The following is an 18,388-nucleotide window of genomic DNA, read 5'->3' on the forward strand; positions in this document are numbered from 1 at the left end:
CTGAGCGCGTCGCGGATCGTGCTGACGTCGGGGTTGTTCTGCATCTTAAGGACCAGGCCGAGCGTGCCCATAATGATATTTTTGACCTGATCGGAGGGCACTGGTTGATCCTGCGAGCGTTCGATGTTGAGGAGGATGTCTCGCAGGTGCTTGCTGAGATGAGTTGCGTGCTCGCGGAGCGCGGTGGGCCACACCATCACTTGAGGCCACGCGGCTGCCATGGTGTCCGGGTCGCACTGGGCGATGCGCCTGGCTCACAGCAAGTCAAGTAGCCTAATGAGAAGGTATATGCGTACGTTTGATCGACTGAATTCCAAAAATTTCGGTTCTCGCTGTTGTCGTGTTTTTCCCCCGGGACATGGGATCGCAGCGCATGCTTGTATTTATTCGGACCGATCGGATTACAGAGCTCTTCCTCCTTCAGCCGCTCTTGGCAACAAATTGTTGCCAAGAGCAGCTTTACCCCGGGCTAGCGTGTCTGTACTAGTGCAGGATCATATCGCACTACACCATCCATATAAAGGCGAGGCGATTGATCTCGCATGGGTCCCGTCGCACTCAGGCATACAGGGACACGACGAGGCAGACGCAGCAGCAAAGACAACGACGAAGGACTCGAAGGTCGTTTCCGCGCAATGGCAGTGTCAGTACTCAAGAAATGTACCGCAGAGGAACTACCGCAACAGGAGTGGAAGTCGGGAAGACATCTAAAACAAATAGACACAGCACTACCCGGAGCACATGTCAAGCTACGATCGTTTCTGAAGAAGATTGCAATCGAAGAGAGTGATCAGTGCGAATGCAGTCAAGGGAGAGAAGACACACGTCACTTTCTATTGCATTGCCGCAGGCATGAACACCTGCGTGGAGACGTGATCAAGGAAGGTCAAGGTAGGTACGGCGACCTGTCATATATGCTTGGCGGGATATCGCCATATCTGAATCCGGATGGGTCCAGTCCTGATCTTTTCACCCGAGCCGTCTGCAATCTCCGCCTGCTCAAATCAGGTCTACCTTGTGTCAAGTTCATCCTCGGCGGCCTGCTGGTCGTAGCACAGTCCGTCGGCCAGCAAATCCCATCCGAAGCACAGGGCACCTTCGACGGCGTGGAGGAAGCTTGCAGGCTGGAGAGCAAAGACATTGCTGTGTCGTTCCGCGCTCCTACGTTGGTCGAGTTGTTGGCTATCAGCGAGAGTGAGAATCTTGACATGGTTGGCGAGGTAGAAAACATGGGCTCGGAGCTGGGATGCATGCTATCGCTGTATAAGAGCGTGAGCCTGAAGGGGAGGGATGGTGCGAAATGATGTGGTACACCCGGCTTTATAGTCCTGGAATCTGGGAGAGCTGGAAGATTTGCTTTGCTTAACACTCACACAGATAAAATTTCGGACTGCGTGTTGGGCTAACGAAATGAGATATGCCTATTAAATTATGAAATTCATGCTTAAGAATCCTGATGGAGATATGCGCCGTGCATCTGAGAAGGCAACACTTAGCAGTCTCCTGATATTGGTATGCTCCTGAGATATTGTCGACCACAGTATGCCTTCGTCCTCAAGCTTTCGAGCTTTCTCTTGAACGTATCGACAATGCTGGGAAATATATGGGGTGTATGTGCCGTCGCGAACTGCATCTTGATCTTTGTCAAAGTGAAACCGCTACAAATTGAGCGAGGCTCAGCCTCGTAGGGCCGATCAGACGGTTAAACCCGTAGACGGGCCTTCAAGAGTGAATATGGAGTTCATGAAAGAGATACGCTAGACAATCGCAGATTCAAACAGATGAAAAGTGAACGGCAGAAGGATCTAAGAGGTATATGGAAATCCTGCTGCCTTTCCAGAGGTACGATAGATGAGGGTACTTCCACACAGACAAGGCTGTGAGAAGCCCCGCTTAGTCTGCATCTGCATAGTAGCTTCGCAGGTAGTGGAAGACTGATAAGATTGTAAATTACCATAATTCAAGCGCACACTCAGATTCTGCATAGTAAGCAGTGAGCTCGCAGAAGACTCAGCTCTTTCCTACTTCCTTTTATCACAGCACGCTGCCCGGCCCTAACACGTCTACGATTCCAACCGGGCGAGCTTCACATGCACACGTCACGCCGACTTCCATCTCTTGCTTCGGACCCTTGGCATTCTTTCTTTACGAGAGGCTAGTAAGTCGAATCTACTGCAATCTGGCCTGTGGACACACGCAGTGATCGGTGTGCGAGAGATGCCCTCTCCACAAGGACACTTTGCTGGGAAGTGCTGCGGACAAGGTTTAATGTGTGATCTTAAGGCTGTGCAAGGACGCCACATGCTGCAAGCCCCGATCGATGCAATGCTGGCATGAGGCATTAATGTCGACGAGCATCGTGATGTTCACTGGATGGCTCTAAATCGTAGACAAGCATATGTATCTCTTGTATAGTGGCGGCAAGTGCTGGCGGTGCAGTATCGTAAATATATATGTACATTTGTATAATAGTCTCCTGCATCCCTTAAACCGTCGTTGATTCTATCGTGGCACGTTTTCGAAGAGCAAATGAGCGAACCGAGCGTGCTATACCCCGAGCATTTGCGAGCATGAACTTGTTAAACATCGCTGACTTGTTCGCGAAAGAGTGTGACCAATAGACGAATATCAAAGTGAGCGCAGTCAAAGGAACTGTCAGCTGAAGCCATCTGTCCAGTGCTATTGATGAGAACACCACCTTCTCATTATCATTAGCGGAGTAATGAACAACGTCGGTGGAGAAGAAGGCCTGATTCACATTAGAACCAGCAGAGAAAGAATAGTAATGGTGGTAACACTGACCGATACGAAACTGCCCGGTAGATATACTCCAAAGACAATTGTCAACATTCTGACTGCAATAGCTTCCCGTTCCATACGATTGCTGACAGCTTCTATTCTCTCAGAAGCCTGAGTCTGCAAGTGTTGCACTATCTTGGAGTGCGTTAGTATGTGTGATAAGTGTGGCTTCCAGATCGTCAATCATACCAATTCTTTTCGATCTTTAACGATATCCACAAGTGATTTTGCCCTGAACAGTTCCATCTTGGAATTATGCACCATGACACCAAGTTTGGTATCGAAGCAATGCAAGTCGTCGCTGCAGGCATTTCTCAAGGCTGATGGATAATCATAACTACTGACCAGCTTACAGTAGTATTCGCGAAGTAAGGTCAAGATATCCACATTCGTCTCCAATGCAATGACGATTCCTGCGGCTTTGTCTAAATGCCGATGCAACCGCACAAGGTGCTCGGATCTGTAATTCTTCCATGGGCTATAGCCGGCGAGCTGAGTCTAACGTCACATTAACAGAGTGATAATGTCTGCGAGTACTTTGCCCTACCTCTTCCTCAACAGTCATTTCAAGCCACTTCAAGAACCATCGCCATCCCTCCGTAGCCCAACGACAGAACATTAGATGTGTTGAGAGGCTCGATCGCAGGCACTCTTCTGGTGATGTGAAAGCCAAGCCACCTGGCCGAACGCTCGATGCAGAGAAATCCTTATAACGGTGGTATAAATCGCGACCCCCTTTTGTGACTATCCAGAGGGTAGTGCCTTCGATTACATCAAACTGATGGTGGATTGCAGCTGGTTGGATGGACCATTCCTGATGATTACCCAAGCCGTTCTCCTCAGATTTCTTGATCGCGGTCCGTAGATTGTAACATAGCTGGAATTGCCGTCCGCTTCGGCCTAGCTCTGTTGTGACAGGTCCACGTGGTGCTGATAAAGTAGTCTGCTCCATGAAGGCACTGAATTTGAGATCATCTGGTTCGTACTTCAACCCGAATGCTAAAATAAAGTCCAAGTACGCCGGCATGACCTCATGATACGAGAGAACGTTTGTGAGCATGCTTCTGGACACCTTTAGAGCCGCTCTGCTGTGAATACCGTATATGTAGCTGCTAAAGATTAGTGCTTTGCTGGTAATTCGCACGCATATTTCTGAGACGTACATAAAACGACATTTCGGATCCCTCCTCTGAGCATATATGAACGGAGGCTTGCGTGGGCACTCTTCATTCATTCTCGACTGTACGCCGAGCCATTCCAATTCTTTGCCCTCCAGATGAATGTTGGTCTTTTTGAGGCCTGAGGATTCGAGTCAGATTGTGTGCTTGTGACATAGTGGACATTGTTCTAAATACCTTCCTGAGGGTCTATATCGCGGAACGTCAGGTCTACCTCTTCTTCGCGTTTTACAAACAACGAAGGTGTCGCTTTGTCTAGTGAAGTGGTTGCGCCTGTCAATGTCCAGGCACATGCATCTAACGTTCTTGTAATGATGTTCTGTGGATACTTGTGGGCTCCTCGGATCGACTCCGCAAGCTGATGGTCAACCAAGAACATTTTGAACAAATAGTGAAGACCAATGGTTGTTGTGCTTGCATAGAATTTACTACTTAAGGAAAGTTATGCTAGAGGAAATATGAACGATCGCGATGTAGTTATTCTTTTGAACAAATTTACAGTGTCAACCTTACGTTGTCTTGCTTCAACAATGCGTTGTGTGTGGCTGTACACATGTCCGACTTTTTGGTGCACCCATGATTTAGCCACCCTTCGCCCGGAGGAACGATTACGCAGCATCATCCTTGTGACATACTCCACTTAAGCTGCGCTTTCAGCCTATGGCGCACCACCTGCCCCACCCTCAGAAACCGAAGATGGGTCATTTGCCATTCCCTCGACTGAAACTTTGATATGCATTCCGGGCTCGGGCGTAAGCGATGGTTCTCTTGCGCGATTATCATCTCTCAGCTGTAGTATCTCGTTTTTGCGATCCTGGAAACGTCAATCGAGATCTTTGTACGTTGGCAATGCAAGGGAAGTGCACTCACTGTTGTGAATGGTGCTGGAACTTTGACTATCCAATAGTCTCCCTTCTGTAGGATTGACCGTTAGCCACCATAGCCTCTCCTTCACCAGAGCGCGCTCGATTACCGTTCTCTCCTTGAACTCTGTGCCGGGGAACAAGGTTTCGAGGTGAGCCTTCAATTTTGGCCAGGTCACCCCATTGTAAATGCCGATTTTCCAGGGGTATCTTTGTGGCGAGGGGGCACGCTGTTTGGAGGCGATGCTCTGCAAAGGCTGAGTGAGTCTCTCTCGAAGCGATCTTCCCGCATCTGATCGGCTGGTGGGTTGGCGTGAAGGAGGCATGGCATGCACGCCGAGAGTCTCAGCAACAGTTGCGTTTCGTTTGACCAGTGGACTCAGATGAGTGCGGTCAACAAGATGGAAACTAAAGAGAGTCTCTGATGAGTGCTTTTTGAAGTGTGAGCCTTGACGAAGGGCTCTCTTAAAGGCTGCAAGCTGAAAGCGCCCTCGATGGATCGGTGAGGCCGGTCAGTTATCAATCCTTGAGGTCTACCGCCCATCTCTATTCTAGGCAACAATCAACAAGGAAGAACAGCTGCATGCCTAATTATCATGTTAATAGGACCACCTTCTACTCCGCACATTCGCTTCGATCAACGAAAGGAATTGCGATCCCTAGATCTCGGTATGCACGATTCGCTTGTTCTACACTTCAAAAACGGCTTCATGCTCTGCCATGCTCAGATACCGTATAGCACAAACATAATGAGCGGCGTGGAGTAAGGGTGAGTTTGATCTACTATTGTCATATGTAGGGCGGAGGACGCTCGACGTCGAGAGAAAGTGCAATAAGTTAAGGGAATCGTCCCTTTCGGCCCGACGCGATCTGGCGTTCGCGCCCAAAAAGCGGGACACGCCAAACGCTTCACGAGTGACGACTCTCTGTACTGGCCAGATCTCCTGTTTAGGTACGTTCGGGGCCCCAAGCGATCATTGCATGTGCGGCCAATTTCCCGAACATAGAGCCCCCGGCGTTGAACCGGTTTTCAAAGAAATTCCCGCAGCAGCAAACAACTGAAACCTACTCCCACATGGCTGCGCCGTCCGTTGAGAATGCGCCTCTCTCTTGCATCGCGCTCTTTCGATCCCACGTCGCGATGGGTGACCTCGTGGTTACTGTCCCCTCTCGTTCTTTTCGCTTGGTTCACAATCTTTTTCACTCTTGGCTGCATGAATGAATGGCACAGCCATCTATATAACTGTGGGAGATAGTCAGCGATGCTAGCTTATTGAATTGACATCGGCGCAATAGCAAGTTTCGCGAATGTAATCTCGAGATGATGGTAGATAGTACAGGACAGTAAAGGGGGGGGAACCATTCGACCATGTCAAGGCTAGCTAGGTAGACATTGTGAATGATCAAACAGTATAGCACTACTCGTCAAGCACCAAGCTGACACACGCACACACATAGTTCCATGGCACGAAAGACATTTGAGAATCAGATTGCGCAGCGCTCAAGAAAGGAACTAAAACTACATTTCGAAAGGGAAGGCACCGAGCCTCCCCTCTCAAAAATTGGGTTCAACCTTGTGTTCTACCCATCCTATGCCTGTGCTTCCCAAAAAAACCCATGCTACAGATTCACCGGCTCCTAGACGTCCTCGTCACTGTCATCACCAAGCAGTTCACCTTCGTCCGGATCCACGATCGCATAGTCGCCGCGGCCAAACGAGGCTCTACTCGTGTACGTCCGGCTTCCGTAGCCACGGCCGCCACCGAATCTGCTGCTTGCACTTCGCCACAGACTGCCGACCAGTAATGGGATCGTAGCGAGAACGGCAATGAGGCCTGAAACGGCCGCGATGGGCCATGATATCCATGGACTGTTGCTGTCGAACGAATTATAGCCGTCGCCCAGTCGGATGCGGCCAAACTTGCCGTCCCAGTTCTGGTATACCCAGTACCCGACACCAGCGGCTGCTGTAATTGGGAGAACTATCGCGAGGAAGATGACGAAGCCAGATGTGCCATGCTTCTCGTTGTACTCTTCTTCATGGCCTGGGCACTATGACGGACTGTGCGATATCTCTCAGAGATCTTGCTGCTCATACATTTGTTTCCCAAATTCATAGTAGTGCAGACCTTGAATAGTATGCCATGTAAGTCACGTAGACTACTCGCGTACTGTTCGTGAAATGATCTGTATTGTACATAGCTTATCATCCCTCTGTCGCAATCACATCATCGGCTACTCTATCTCTTCTCTGAACCAATTTCAACTTCTTGGAACGAGGGCAAGTCTCGAATAGTTTTGGCGTTACGCGAATCGGAAGATCTGTCAGCCAACATAACTTCGCTGTAGTGTGCAACGCTAGACGTCAAGAAACGACGAACAAAAATCCGTTGAATGGAAGGCCACGTGCAACTCACGTGCCTGACATTGTGTCTTGCGAGCACAGTTCGATCAAGCGAGCCGAATCGTACTTCTCAACCTTTAGCATATCCCTGTCCTGAGTTTCAAAAAAGTATTTCGGGCTTTGGAGGAACGTCGACGACGCAATTGATGAGACAGCCTTGCTAACTTGTTGTAGAAATGAGCTCCGATGGTGAATCAGCACTTGAATCAGCATATCAATGGCAGGTGCAGGTAGTTTCTCGTAGCTAAACTTCGTCAGTACTCCGTATCCGTGGAGCGCAACTTACGTACTCAGAGTTTGTGACCTGGTAGTCTCCTTGTGTCGGCATCAACGCAAGAATACCTGGGGCAAATGCATGGGCCAAGGTAGACCATCGGTGCCCCGCTAGTAGTCGTCCCTTCAGCGTCTGCAGCTTACGCCCATACTCATCTTTGCCTTTGGTACGGCTTTGTCTCGTGGCCTTTACGTCAGGATAGGCTTCAACCATGATCTTCGCAAGAATCTGCGACCCAGTATGGCCAGAAGTACGGCCAATCTCACGATCTGGACGCAAACGTTTTGAGTTCTGTCCCCTTTGCGCCTGCAACTTTTGACGTAGAGAGTACAGATGAACTAGATGGTATCGCCGAAGCACAGAGCTGGCATGCACGGATGCTTCTAGCTGGTCTAGCTCTGCGATAGTGCCATTCAAGTCTTGCGATGATTGATGAAGACTGATGGTTCTTGTGCGAAGGATGCTACTGGTATCGCGCAACTGGCTGAACGCGTCGGGACTCCCAATGGCGTAGAACAGCTTAGTGAGCAGATAAAGTCGATTATGGTCGAAGCCCGTACCGCATCGGACGTCATGTCGCTTGAACTCTGAATATATACTCCACGGATCGATCTCGGGCGGAGAAGAGACCAACTTTAGGACAGTAGAAACGTCGGCACGACTGATAGCATGCGACTGACCTATGTATGCGGTCGACATATGGGCTACATTACGCTTTCTCTCCCCGATTCTGGCACTCCTGGGCTTCTTTAGGAACGTCTTTCGTTCGCCATGTCGTGTTCCGGTGGTATTGGTGACTTCCGTACTGGCGAAGGCGACTGGGCAAGCGCCGGTTGTTGTTGTTGGACATCGTTGCACCTCTGATCGAGATGGGGCCTTTTCCATGCCTTCAGACGGTTTCGTAGAGATGTTGTGTTCGGGTGCGGCACTGGCAGAGTTGTCTTCATCGTGTGGATGCTCAGTGTCGCGTCCCAAGAAGTCAAGCATCTCATCGATGGCCAGATACACATTATTCTCTGCCTCTATACCGATATCATGCTCGTTACAAAGATACTGATCATAGCGTTCTAGATCGCTTTTGCTATGTGTCTCCTGCAGCCGAGATAAGTGGCTCGACAGATCCTCTAGTTGAGACCTTGTCAGCGCACTCGGCATAGGATACTTCCGAGCATACGCTGTCAATAATAAAGAGATATCGCTGAGAAGAATTTGAAAGTCTCTTGCGTCCGAAAGCATTGCTGCGTGGATCGATGCGGATGCTGGAGGTAGGCTAAGTAGCTAATTATCGTGACGTAGGACAGCTGTAGGAAGATGCAGCAAGCTAATAACTACTCAGAGAGTTTTCCCATCTACCGTGGACGACCCGTAGCGAATTCTGTGATCCTTCGAGCGCCCTTGGAATGGAGAATGAGCATGCACACAGTGGGAAGCATCGATGGATCATGCCTGATGCCACACGCCCTCTCCTGGTCCCTGCAGTGATGAGAGCTACAGGGCGGCAGGACGCCTCTCTGGGATATCGACGTTTGAGGCTCAGTAAGTAGGCAACCAGTGGACCGAATTCTGGGCGAGTCTTCGTTATTTTACGGCACTGTGACAAGATCTACTAAGCTGGTCAGCACTGGGCCTTTTGACTATCTTTAATTTGCTGTCCAGGATTCTAGACTGCCAAGACTTTGGCGAGTAAACAATGGCGCCAGTGTGCGCTATGGCGGAGGACTCAGTAAACAATACAGTGCTTGTCCTCAATCAAGCACAGCGTCCGCTAGTAAGAAAGTACAGTGCACCATGCAAATGATACAAACGGTAGGGGCGTCTTTTGAGTCCCGCTTGTGATTATTTGCGAGGCTGCGGTATTCCTCCTAGCCAGGACAGCAGCGTCACAGTTGTTGACGTTGGCGGCGGCTTTGGCCATGAACTAAGTCTCTTTGCCGAGAAGAGCACACGCAAGCCTGGAAGACTCGTCTGTCAAGATCAAGAATCTGTTATAGCTACCGTCCCGTCAGAGCTAGCTGTTGGGGTCGAATTTGTCGCACACGACTTCTTTAGAGAACAGCCGGTGAGGGGTGCCCGAGCGTATTTGCTTAAGCATATCTGCCATGACTGGCCACATGCTCTGGCACTCTCGATCCTGAAAAATATCAAGGTTGCTATGGAGCCTGGGTACTCCAAGATGTTGATTATGGATCTGGTGATGCCGGAGGGAAAGGTGCCGCTGGCTGCTGCAGGACTTGATGTCGCTATGATGACGGGCTTCTCTGGGACTGAGAGAGAAGAAAAACTATGGATGGAATTAGTGGAGGATGCAGAACTGAGCGTGAGGAAAATCTGGAAGGGGCAGGATGGAGATGGACTATTAGAGGTTGTTCTGGAAGAAGACAAAGACGACATAACTACAAAGCCTAGACTGGCAATAGCGGGTTGAGATAACTGGTGGCAGTGCGCGTAGGATCTGGCAATGTTAGATTGCAACTCTTCTGATAGGGCTTGAATAGAGCTGGGATATTATCCTTACAACATCTCCCGCGAGACATTCCCTGATCATAAGATTGACACATATGGCGCTCGTCCACGTCGCCACATTAACTTCAACTACGACAGACTGCAAATAGAGTCTAGTCATATGCTACAAGTGATGTCACAGCTCACGGTATATTGGATTTTGGAATGCAGATCATTCAGCATCATTCATACCGAGCAAAACTACTGCGCTACACGCGCATCATGTCTCAAGCAAGCTCGCAAGATGGTAGCAAGTATCTGATCAGCCACTAGGGCACCCTTTGCTTCTCTGACACGCTCCACTAGATTCTCCCATGACACTCGCGTGTTTCGGTGGTACCTGTGCATGTTTCCCGTGTCAACCCCAGACCTTAACACCGGCATCAGGGCTATCAGGTCTGCGTAGAGCTCTGTATTGTTCAGTCGGGGGAAGAACAGTCCCCGTGTATCTTGAACGAGATGGGTGCGGAAATGTGCTAGATAATTGTCGTGTCGCAAGAAAGTCTGACGACATGGTCCTTCTTTTCGATGGCGGCCAATATCAGAGGTTCTTAGCATGATATCACAAGTGAATGTGCGTTCCTGGTCGTGTGTCTCCTGGTGACGCTTTAGATGCTCTAATTTGCTGAATTTTCGACCACAATGGACTCCTTTTACCCTCTTAGAACAGATGAACTGTCCCCGGGGCTGAACAGTTATGACGCCAGAGCATTTTTGCTTCTGCACCTTCATATTGGAAAACATATCAAGATTGCGCGAGTAGTGTTCCCACATCGTTTCTACGTTGTATAATTCTCGACTTTTACCGGCCCCAGAGGTAGAAGATGCCGATGAGTTCGTATTAGCTGCACTCTGAGTAAGACTGCATTCAGTCCAGTGCAAAGTCGCACCAGACTAGCAGTGCGATCTGCCAACAGCAATCCCCAGTCCCTCCGTACATATGTCGTCTATAACATGTGGCGATGGACAAACAGAACAGCCATCAAGATTAAGCTGCGAGTTTCGGTAGGTGACAGTATACGGACTGGAGGGTTGATTCTCGGGCCACTGGCAAGGTGAGCTGCCAAACTGCTCACCTAGATACATAGCCAGTAGAGTATGAATCCGCCTCCGGTCTCGTCCACCACGTACCTGAAACAGAGAAGTGAAATGTTGACATGACGTCTATCAACCATGAAAGAATACCACTATGCTAAGCTGTATTATAAGCGAAGGCCTAAGACGCTTTACAGTAAGTTGTATCTACACCTTAGTAGGATATACTAGGCTCCAGGATTTACAGGGTTAGTGGAGTCGTCTAGATACTGAGCCGTTAAACCCACGATACTGAGCCGTTAAACCCACGATACTGAGCCATGACATCCACCAAGTCATCGCCGCTCTCCAATCGGCTAGGCCATGCTGAGCCATAGATATATCTGAGCCAAACCATGTCAGTCGCCTTGGCTATAACTATACTGCTCAACGGTTCACGCAGCGGCTCGCAGACCCATATCTTACTATGCAAGAGAGTGAAGAGCTTCCTGCGCGCCCTCATCACTGCAAGGCATAATGCAGTTTTCAATGTGGGAACGTCTGTAGAGTAAAGCATGACAAAGCTGATTGACGGTCCTGTCTAGTCTAGCTAAGTAAGACCTGAGCAACACGCATGTACTCTGATCAACTTAATTTAGTCCGGGTTCCCATTCATCGCTCTCGCTCCGAGGCAAGTCTCTAGGCTGGCTCAGAGCATCTTCTGGTGTGACAAGCCGGTCGAAGTCGCCTAGGATCTGACGAAGGTTCTCTACCACGGCTTGAACCTCTGCTGCAAGGAATGATTTTGCCTGGCAGCTTGACCAGAAGCGGTCTCGGTCCCACTGCAACCCCATATTGCATGCCTGCTGTTTTTGGCGACACATCATCGGCACAGCCCAGACGACGTTGAACAGACCGCGTGAACATGGCCAGACGCAAGGGGGTTTCATCGTTAGCTAGTATCAAATTGTCGGAGACTAGCTGAAAGTCAACGCCCTTAGGAGAGCGCAGGGAGTTTATGCAAAAATGATCTTTGGCACCACGCATAATCCTGTAGACTTTCCAAGCAAGGAGGAGGTGAGTACGATTCCTTGGCACACTGCGACGAAGAGTCAGACGAAAAGGCGGATGAGTCGAGGACGTATATAAATGAAGCACAAAGAACGCATGATGAGATTCACGATACCAAACTCTTTCCAATATCTAGATTTATCCAGGCGGGACTGTCTACCAGTAGCTCTACAAACCATGCTGCCAGAATCAGAGGTGACAGACATGGTAAGCTAAAGATTGTGAAGAACGCTATGGAACTAATAACAGTGCAGCTCCATGATGCATTCATTCGTATCGATCGCGACGTTCAGCAGAGCTGGCTTCCGGTTCGTACAACTTTGCAACACTTTTACAGCCAGCTTCGCGATGCCACGGGTGAATTAGTTTCTCAAGTAGCACAGCTTCACGAGGCCAATGCTGCGCTCGCCAGGAACAATGAGAGTTTGCTTAGGGAGATAGAAACGCTCCGTCTCACGATCGACCCGGACTATCTTGCACAGGCTTCCGAGACTCAATCGTCGCCTACATCAACTGCGGGATTGCAGAGGGTCGGACCTACCCTGCGTCCTCGAAACGGACGAAATCGCCCCCGCCAAGTTTTGTCAAAAATTCCGGAAGGCGGGCCGGGAGACCCTGTAAAAGCTACCGAAAACCTTGAACAGAGTAGTCTTAGAAAACCTTGAAGCATGGATAGGGCCAAGACGACAGGGACGCAGCGTCATCTATTTAGTTTGCCGTCGTGAGAAATACTACTAAGAGATGCTTTTCTCGTCAAACTTAACCCTTTACAAACAGCTGCTCGATGGAGAAAAGGATTCTACTGTACTAACCAGTTCCAACGGCGTTGTAAATTGTACACAGAGTTGCAATGCTGCAATCCTCAGGCATGTTAGGAATAAATGGAATAGACACAATAGCATCTAGTATCAACTACTCAATAATAACCCGACAATGTAGACAAGTCAGATCAGCACCAGTCGTATGTCTTGGTCGTGCTCTGAAGCATTCAGTGAGGGGCCCCCGTAAGTCGTTCGGTATCTTCTGTGGATAGTACCACTTGTGAACCATACAATAGAGCTTCGAACAAACCGGTGGAGATACTAAGCTATGATGGCAGAGCGTTTCGCCCTTGATTCACCAGCTGTGTCTTAGAGATGGCTTTCCATAGAAGAAGCCAACAGAATAACCCATTGTATCGGGTTCGCTGGAAAGACCGAAGGATGAACCCAAGCAATCTGCACACGCAGGGGTACTTGCTGCACGACTTCTGGAGCAGAAACGGTTCGGGACTGCTTTACTGTCAGAGGACCTAAGAACAGCCGAGCCCGTTTACGGTCCTTGCCGTTCTAAGTCTGTCCTACGCAGTATATCAGGCAGGTTGATACTTGCCCCGTTGTTCCTCGACTCTATGCCAGTCCACTACTAGTTCCATATCCATACCCAAACAAACAATATTAAAGTCACTCATATCGAGCTGAAACACGTATAAGCTCCTAGTCGGACGTCCTATATCATGACTTGACGTTCACTTAGTTGACGTACGATGAAGCGGTTTTTGGATGGGCACGAGACCTAGCTGAATTCGGAAACCTACGTCGAATTTGGACACATAAGGCATCAAAGCACAATGCAACAGGCTATCTTAGGCTGAACCATATTATGCAGCTATACAGCTCTCAGATAATTACGATAGGGACGTGTCTGTAGATAACTATGAATGCCATCACCGACAGTCTCAGATAAGCCCGAGGTTAAACTGATGCTGTCTCCCTTCTCAGTCGCAGAGCTAGTCTCCGTTCCGAACCGTCGTCCTCTTGCTGCTTGTAACTGCCTGAGTTTAAAGGATTAGTCCTGGAACTGCTCGAGATACGTTTTTACGCCATCGAGATCCCTTCGTGTACCATCAGCCCATGAGACCTCATGCGGGGACAGGTAGAGCACAGTCAACTTACCACCGGAGCGCCGTGTTCTGCTCCGTGAGCCGGTCAATCTGCTTTGATGCAGAATCCATCTGCTTTTCGAGTTGCGAGTTGCTTTGCTGTAGCAACTCTCTGCTTCCCTCTAGCGCTCGAGCATCCAGCCGAGTAGAACAGAGCTGAAGCTGATCTGTTCAATACTCTTCCTGGGTCATACGAAGTCTGGACGACCCGAGGCTCACATTCTCTCCAAGACATATCTTCTGACGTGGTGTTCCATGTTGCGGTCGTCTCCTGCAGCGACTCCCAGTTTTCTTATTGGAACTCGATTGGCCACGGCGATTGATATTGTGCCCTCAGAAGACTGGTCATCCATCGTTGTACAAAGTATCTCCCAAGCAGCCCTCTAGCTTGACCAAACAGGTTTTATACTATACATTGCTTAGAATCATCCTTGCGCAGTTATCATCAAACAGGCTTCATGGGCTATGCTAACGATGTGCTACCAAAAAAAGATTATGATTTCAAAGGCGTCCGCGTGCAATACAGTGTAATGCTATATTTAGCAAACTTGACCCAGTTTCGGGGACCCAGGCGCATACTTGGATCAAGCATACGGCTGAGGACTTCCTTTGCACGACCGGTATCAGAATCTCAGGTGTCGGACGATCTGTCTATCTCGCACACACACAAAAGTCTGTTCAATGCTATATGGAGAGTACTAACTAGAAATGAAATGTAAAGAGATCAGCTGTAATGACGGCCCGGTTCGGACCTCGGACCGGATCTTGTCACTTTCAATCCATGCCTCTCCTATTTACAGCTGCTTTTCTACTATACCTAAGGGACTTTCACTGTCGGTATGCCGAGAAGTGTATCCCTGACTATCCAGTATAGGGCTAATCCGTTCGAAAAAGGGAGTCGACTTTCCGCCAATCTCGCACCCTCAACCTGTTAAGTCTGGTTGTCTGAGAATCTCGAGCTCAAAGAAGAGTTGCAATGGGAGCGAGAGCGCTTAAGTCAGCCCAAAGACGATCATATGCCCGCCAGGTACAGTGAGAAGGACGAATGGAGGCTTGTGATGACGCAGTGATAACGGCAAGAAGATAGTGGCCCGTATTGAACTGGCACTTGGCTGTTACCATCTTCTTTCGAGTACTCGTCCTTTCCACCCAATGCTTGAACACACTTGTGGTAACCTTGACTTTTCGAACATCATCAATGAACATCTGGGTTGTCCATACTCTGGACTTCCACGTTATCAAGTATGAGGTATTCATAATCATAGTACGAGGTGCCCATAGAGAGTACCGAGTCGCAGATTTAGTAAGGCTTGTCGACATTACAAAGGTCAGTATGCTTGCATTGTGTGAGTGATCCAAGGCAGACGTTGGAGATGGCTCGGCCTGGAACTGCTCATTAAGAAGCTGCGAAGACAGCAGGTGTTCTACTTAGCACAGCTGGTGTTTAAATAGGGATTATATGGTGTATCTTGGAGTAATCGCTACTACCCTCTGCCGGAGCGTCTCATCAATGTAATACCCATCTGCGGCATGTGTGAAGAAGCGTAGAGCTCACTGGTCGGCGTGGCTATGTGTAAAGGCGATGTGGAGGAAGTCCTCAAAAGTTCGAGATGAGTGGCTCAATCTGTTGATTCGTATGAAGCGCGAGATTGTCATCGCACGCCCGGGGTATTTTACCTCAAGGGCAGGCAGTAGGTATAACTTACCTCTACCCAGGTATAGAACTCTCGATCAAGAGTACCAAGCTTAGTCGGAGTCTGTCCTTTCGGTGCTCTGGCTCGACGCCACCATCCATCTTCGTGAGGGCGTGTGGAGAGCCAGGAGAACCAGGATTCAAAGGTGTTAAGTGCGAACTGGAAAGGGCCTGTAAGCGTGTTTGTCGGGTTGTGGTAGGAGTGGGCGGCGGCGTACTCGGAGAATCGTGACACAGCACGAAGGGCTTGGTCGTTAACAACACATACCCCAGCAGCATTTGCTGGTACAGTGAAGGAATCGGAGAGCCGAGTCGATCCATATGTACGGACAGAGAGAATGGCAAGTACACCGATAGATACAAGTACGCGCATTATCCGGACTGATTGTGTCAGACGGCTTAGCATACAGATAGATTGTCCCGAGCTTACCAACAAACTCCTCCTCTGCTTTGGCTTGATGTGCAATCTCGGATGCTGTTACTCGGCTGCGGATGGCTAGCATCTTGAAGACACCCATATCCATAGCGATCTTCAAGGCCGGTACGATGGAGAATGACATGAGAAGTTCCATTGCTCGCTCGTCTGGGCTCTCCAATTGCCGTACAATCTCCTTGGCGCTTTCAAGAATCGAGATCTTGTCCTGTGAGCTGCGAGTATCTCTGTCGCGTATAGAGCGTATTAGAGACTCTAAACTGAGAGTCTCGGAGGGCGAGAACCCTGCTGCTAATTCACTTACTCCCCTGTGTGGTGAGTGGGTTGTTTTGAACTCACCTCATTGAGACGGCGTGCTGCTTCAAGAATTCGTGCCTCTGTAGTCATGTTTTAGGATGTAAGTAGGTACAAGTGTTGTCTAGAAGGTGGCGATAAGCTCCTGGGTGGTACAAGAGCCTCTCAAAGATAGTAGAACAGCCTGATTTTATAACACAAAGTCAGCCTCGCTAGACAGGTGCAAATAATCACAAGCGGGACTCAAAAGACGCCCCTACCGTTTGTATCATTTGCATGGTGCACTGTACTTTCTTACTAGCGGACGCTGTGCTTGATTGAGGACAAGCACTGTATTGTTTACTGAGTCCTCCGCCATAGCGCACACTGGCGCCATTGTTTACTCGCCAAAGTCTTGGCAGTCTAGAATCCTGGACAGCAAATTAAAGATAGTCAAAAGGCCCAGTGCTGACCAGCTTAGTAGATCTTGTCACAGTGCCGTAAAATAACGAAGACTCGCCCAGAATTCGGTCCACTGGTTGCCTACTTACTGAGCCTCAAACGTCGATATCCCAGAGAGGCGTCCTGCGCGCCCTGTAGCTCTCATCACTGCAGGGACCAGGAGAGGGCGTGTGGCATTAGGCATGATCTATCGATGCTTCCCACTGTTTGCATGCTCATTTCTCCATTCTAAGGGCGCTCGAAGAATCACAGAATTCGCTACGGGTCGTCTACGGCAGATGGGAAAACTCTCTGAAATGGCGTCAATGTTGAGTAGTTATTAGCTTGTTGCATCTTCCTAGCTACTCAGCCTGGTAGCTTAGCATGAACGACAATATAACATGCGTGATTCCTTTGGAACGGGTCAAATCCATCGAGGCATCTGGATGCCATCTGATGCCCGTCTAGCATTGTTAGAAGATGCTACAGTGTTGCATCTGAGAGAAGGGGTTTAGATACGGCGCACGAAGCTCAGTGGAAGAGGGGAACGAGGTTAACGTGTGCATTGAAGTCCTGCACACAGGAAGTGCACTGGAAGTGCGCCGCGACTTCTTCAGTCTACGCTTCTTCGGTGGTCTGTAGTTCTGGATGGGGTCGAGATTCGAATGTGGACAACACAGGTCGGATTTTTTGCCAAGCTTTTTGCCACTCTTGGTACCTGCAGATCCATCCATGCTTTCGCTTGTCCTCGACAGAGCTTCCTCGCACGAGCATTAGCGAAATATACTTGTCAATAACCGTACAGTGCGCCTTAGAACCCGAAGAAGGAACAAAAGTTCTTACGCGCAGCGGAGTGTGGAATATATCGTGATTCTGGGAGACTGAGACCAAACCCAGCCCGGTCTGATCAAGCCGAATTGCCAGTCGATGTGTTTCCGTCCAGAAATGGTCAATGCGATATGTCCCATCAAGACATGTATTATGCAATCAGTATGCATCATTGTTGTCGCGTTCCCATGAGCCATCTATCTAGACATAGCCGGTCGAGCCTCGCGGCTGGTCCTCAATCAAGTCCAGACATGCCGTGAGCACTAGTTCGAATTAGACACAGTCGGCTTTCGCAGTAGCTGAAAGTTGGGTGACTCACTTGACATTATCTTTTCTTCCCAGACGCCCATCTGATAGTCTACCAAGCTATGCTTTTCCATCAGATCACAAAGCCTCACTAGCGAGTTGGACGTGGTCGTTGGCCGGATTCAAGACTCTCCTCCGTGATTTCTTTTTGTCTTTGAAGAGCTGTGAGCCAGCAATGATTGAAATCCTCCCAGAGCTTCAGTCGTTCAGCGTGCATACTTTGCTCAATCTCAGTTCCGACTGTACCTGAAACATCAGAGACGAACTCACCTAGCCTGCGACTGCCAGAAACGGCGGTTTCTCAGGGTCTCTGGCTCCCCCGCTTGCCGCTGCGCGTCCGAGCCCATCGCTCCTCCTCCTTCATGCTGTCTTTCTGCACTCACACAGC

The 18,388-nt window shown here is 49.4% G+C and overlaps 11 protein-coding genes across 11 annotated transcripts; 3 read left to right on the forward strand and 8 right to left on the reverse strand.

The window, feature by feature from the left end:
- EJ05DRAFT_320688 (uncharacterized protein) lies at window positions 1-411 on the reverse strand (the record flags this gene model as incomplete). Its single annotated transcript, XM_033740762.1, has 1 exon — window positions 1-411. A coding segment is annotated over exon 1 (221 nt), but the record flags the coding sequence as incomplete, so codon positions are not given.
- A 107-nt stretch (window positions 412-518) lies between these two features.
- Window positions 519-1,441, forward strand: EJ05DRAFT_481230 (uncharacterized protein). Its single transcript, XM_033745028.1, has one exon. The coding sequence runs from the start codon at window positions 543-545 to the stop codon at window positions 1,302-1,304; it is 762 nt and encodes a 253-aa protein (XP_033594953.1). The 5' UTR covers window positions 519-542; the 3' UTR covers window positions 1,305-1,441.
- Window positions 1,442-2,221: 780 nt separating this feature from the next.
- EJ05DRAFT_320674 (uncharacterized protein) lies at window positions 2,222-4,556 on the reverse strand. Its single transcript, XM_033740761.1, has 6 exons — window positions 4,155-4,556; window positions 3,963-4,098; window positions 3,347-3,908; window positions 2,989-3,297; window positions 2,803-2,934; window positions 2,222-2,749 (listed from the first exon to the last, which is right to left on the reverse strand). Exons 1-6 carry the CDS (start codon window positions 4,354-4,356, stop codon window positions 2,486-2,488), a joined length of 1,605 nt encoding a protein of 534 aa, XP_033594954.1. The 5' UTR covers window positions 4,357-4,556; the 3' UTR covers window positions 2,222-2,485.
- Window positions 4,557-4,756: 200 nt separating this feature from the next.
- On the reverse strand, window positions 4,757-5,166 carry EJ05DRAFT_490851 (uncharacterized protein; the record flags this gene model as incomplete). The annotated part of the gene is made up of 2 exons (XM_033745927.1): window positions 4,757-4,791; window positions 4,848-5,166. 2 exons carry the CDS (start codon window positions 5,164-5,166, stop codon window positions 4,757-4,759), a joined length of 354 nt encoding a protein of 117 aa, XP_033594955.1.
- Window positions 5,167-6,478: 1,312 nt separating this feature from the next.
- EJ05DRAFT_505982 (uncharacterized protein) lies at window positions 6,479-6,957 on the reverse strand (the record flags this gene model as incomplete). The annotated part of the gene is made up of 2 exons (XM_033747763.1): window positions 6,479-6,885; window positions 6,939-6,957. The coding sequence occupies 2 exons, from the start codon at window positions 6,955-6,957 to the stop codon at window positions 6,479-6,481; spliced, it is 426 nt and encodes a 141-aa protein (XP_033594956.1).
- A 194-nt stretch (window positions 6,958-7,151) lies between these two features.
- EJ05DRAFT_320606 (uncharacterized protein) lies at window positions 7,152-9,212 on the reverse strand. The gene is made up of 2 exons (XM_033740760.1): window positions 7,535-9,212; window positions 7,152-7,488 (listed from the first exon to the last, which is right to left on the reverse strand). The coding sequence occupies exons 1-2, from the start codon at window positions 8,752-8,754 to the stop codon at window positions 7,254-7,256; spliced, it is 1,455 nt and encodes a 484-aa protein (XP_033594957.1). The 5' UTR covers window positions 8,755-9,212; the 3' UTR covers window positions 7,152-7,253.
- Window positions 9,209-9,943, forward strand: EJ05DRAFT_481235 (S-adenosyl-L-methionine-dependent methyltransferase; the record flags this gene model as incomplete). The annotated part of the gene is made up of 2 exons (XM_033745029.1): window positions 9,209-9,286; window positions 9,329-9,943. The coding sequence occupies 2 exons, from the start codon at window positions 9,209-9,211 to the stop codon at window positions 9,941-9,943; spliced, it is 693 nt and encodes a 230-aa protein (XP_033594958.1).
- A 278-nt stretch (window positions 9,944-10,221) lies between these two features.
- EJ05DRAFT_505985 (uncharacterized protein) lies at window positions 10,222-10,752 on the reverse strand (the record flags this gene model as incomplete). Its single annotated transcript, XM_033747764.1, has 1 exon — window positions 10,222-10,752. The coding sequence occupies one exon, from the start codon at window positions 10,750-10,752 to the stop codon at window positions 10,222-10,224; it is 531 nt and encodes a 176-aa protein (XP_033594959.1).
- A 1,495-nt stretch (window positions 10,753-12,247) lies between these two features.
- EJ05DRAFT_481237 (uncharacterized protein) lies at window positions 12,248-12,777 on the forward strand. The gene is made up of 2 exons (XM_033745030.1): window positions 12,248-12,312; window positions 12,360-12,777. Exons 1-2 carry the CDS (start codon window positions 12,283-12,285, stop codon window positions 12,768-12,770), a joined length of 441 nt encoding a protein of 146 aa, XP_033594960.1. The 5' UTR covers window positions 12,248-12,282; the 3' UTR covers window positions 12,771-12,777.
- Window positions 12,778-13,932: 1,155 nt separating this feature from the next.
- Window positions 13,933-14,379, reverse strand: EJ05DRAFT_505987 (uncharacterized protein; the record flags this gene model as incomplete). The annotated part of the gene is made up of 3 exons (XM_033747765.1): window positions 13,933-13,978; window positions 14,040-14,188; window positions 14,272-14,379. The coding sequence occupies 3 exons, from the start codon at window positions 14,377-14,379 to the stop codon at window positions 13,933-13,935; spliced, it is 303 nt and encodes a 100-aa protein (XP_033594961.1).
- Window positions 14,380-15,699: 1,320 nt separating this feature from the next.
- Window positions 15,700-16,411, reverse strand: EJ05DRAFT_446588 (uncharacterized protein; the record flags this gene model as incomplete). Its single annotated transcript, XM_033742241.1, has 2 exons — window positions 15,700-16,100; window positions 16,150-16,411. Coding segments are annotated over 2 exons (663 nt in total), but the record flags the coding sequence as incomplete, so codon positions are not given.
- Between the last annotated feature and the right edge of the window lie 1,977 nt (window positions 16,412-18,388).

This window comes from Pseudovirgaria hyperparasitica, assembly GCF_010093815.1.
Source record: "Pseudovirgaria hyperparasitica strain CBS 121739 unplaced genomic scaffold EJ05scaffold_50, whole genome shotgun sequence".
NCBI lineage: Eukaryota > Fungi > Ascomycota > Dothideomycetes > Acrospermales > Acrospermaceae > Pseudovirgaria > Pseudovirgaria hyperparasitica.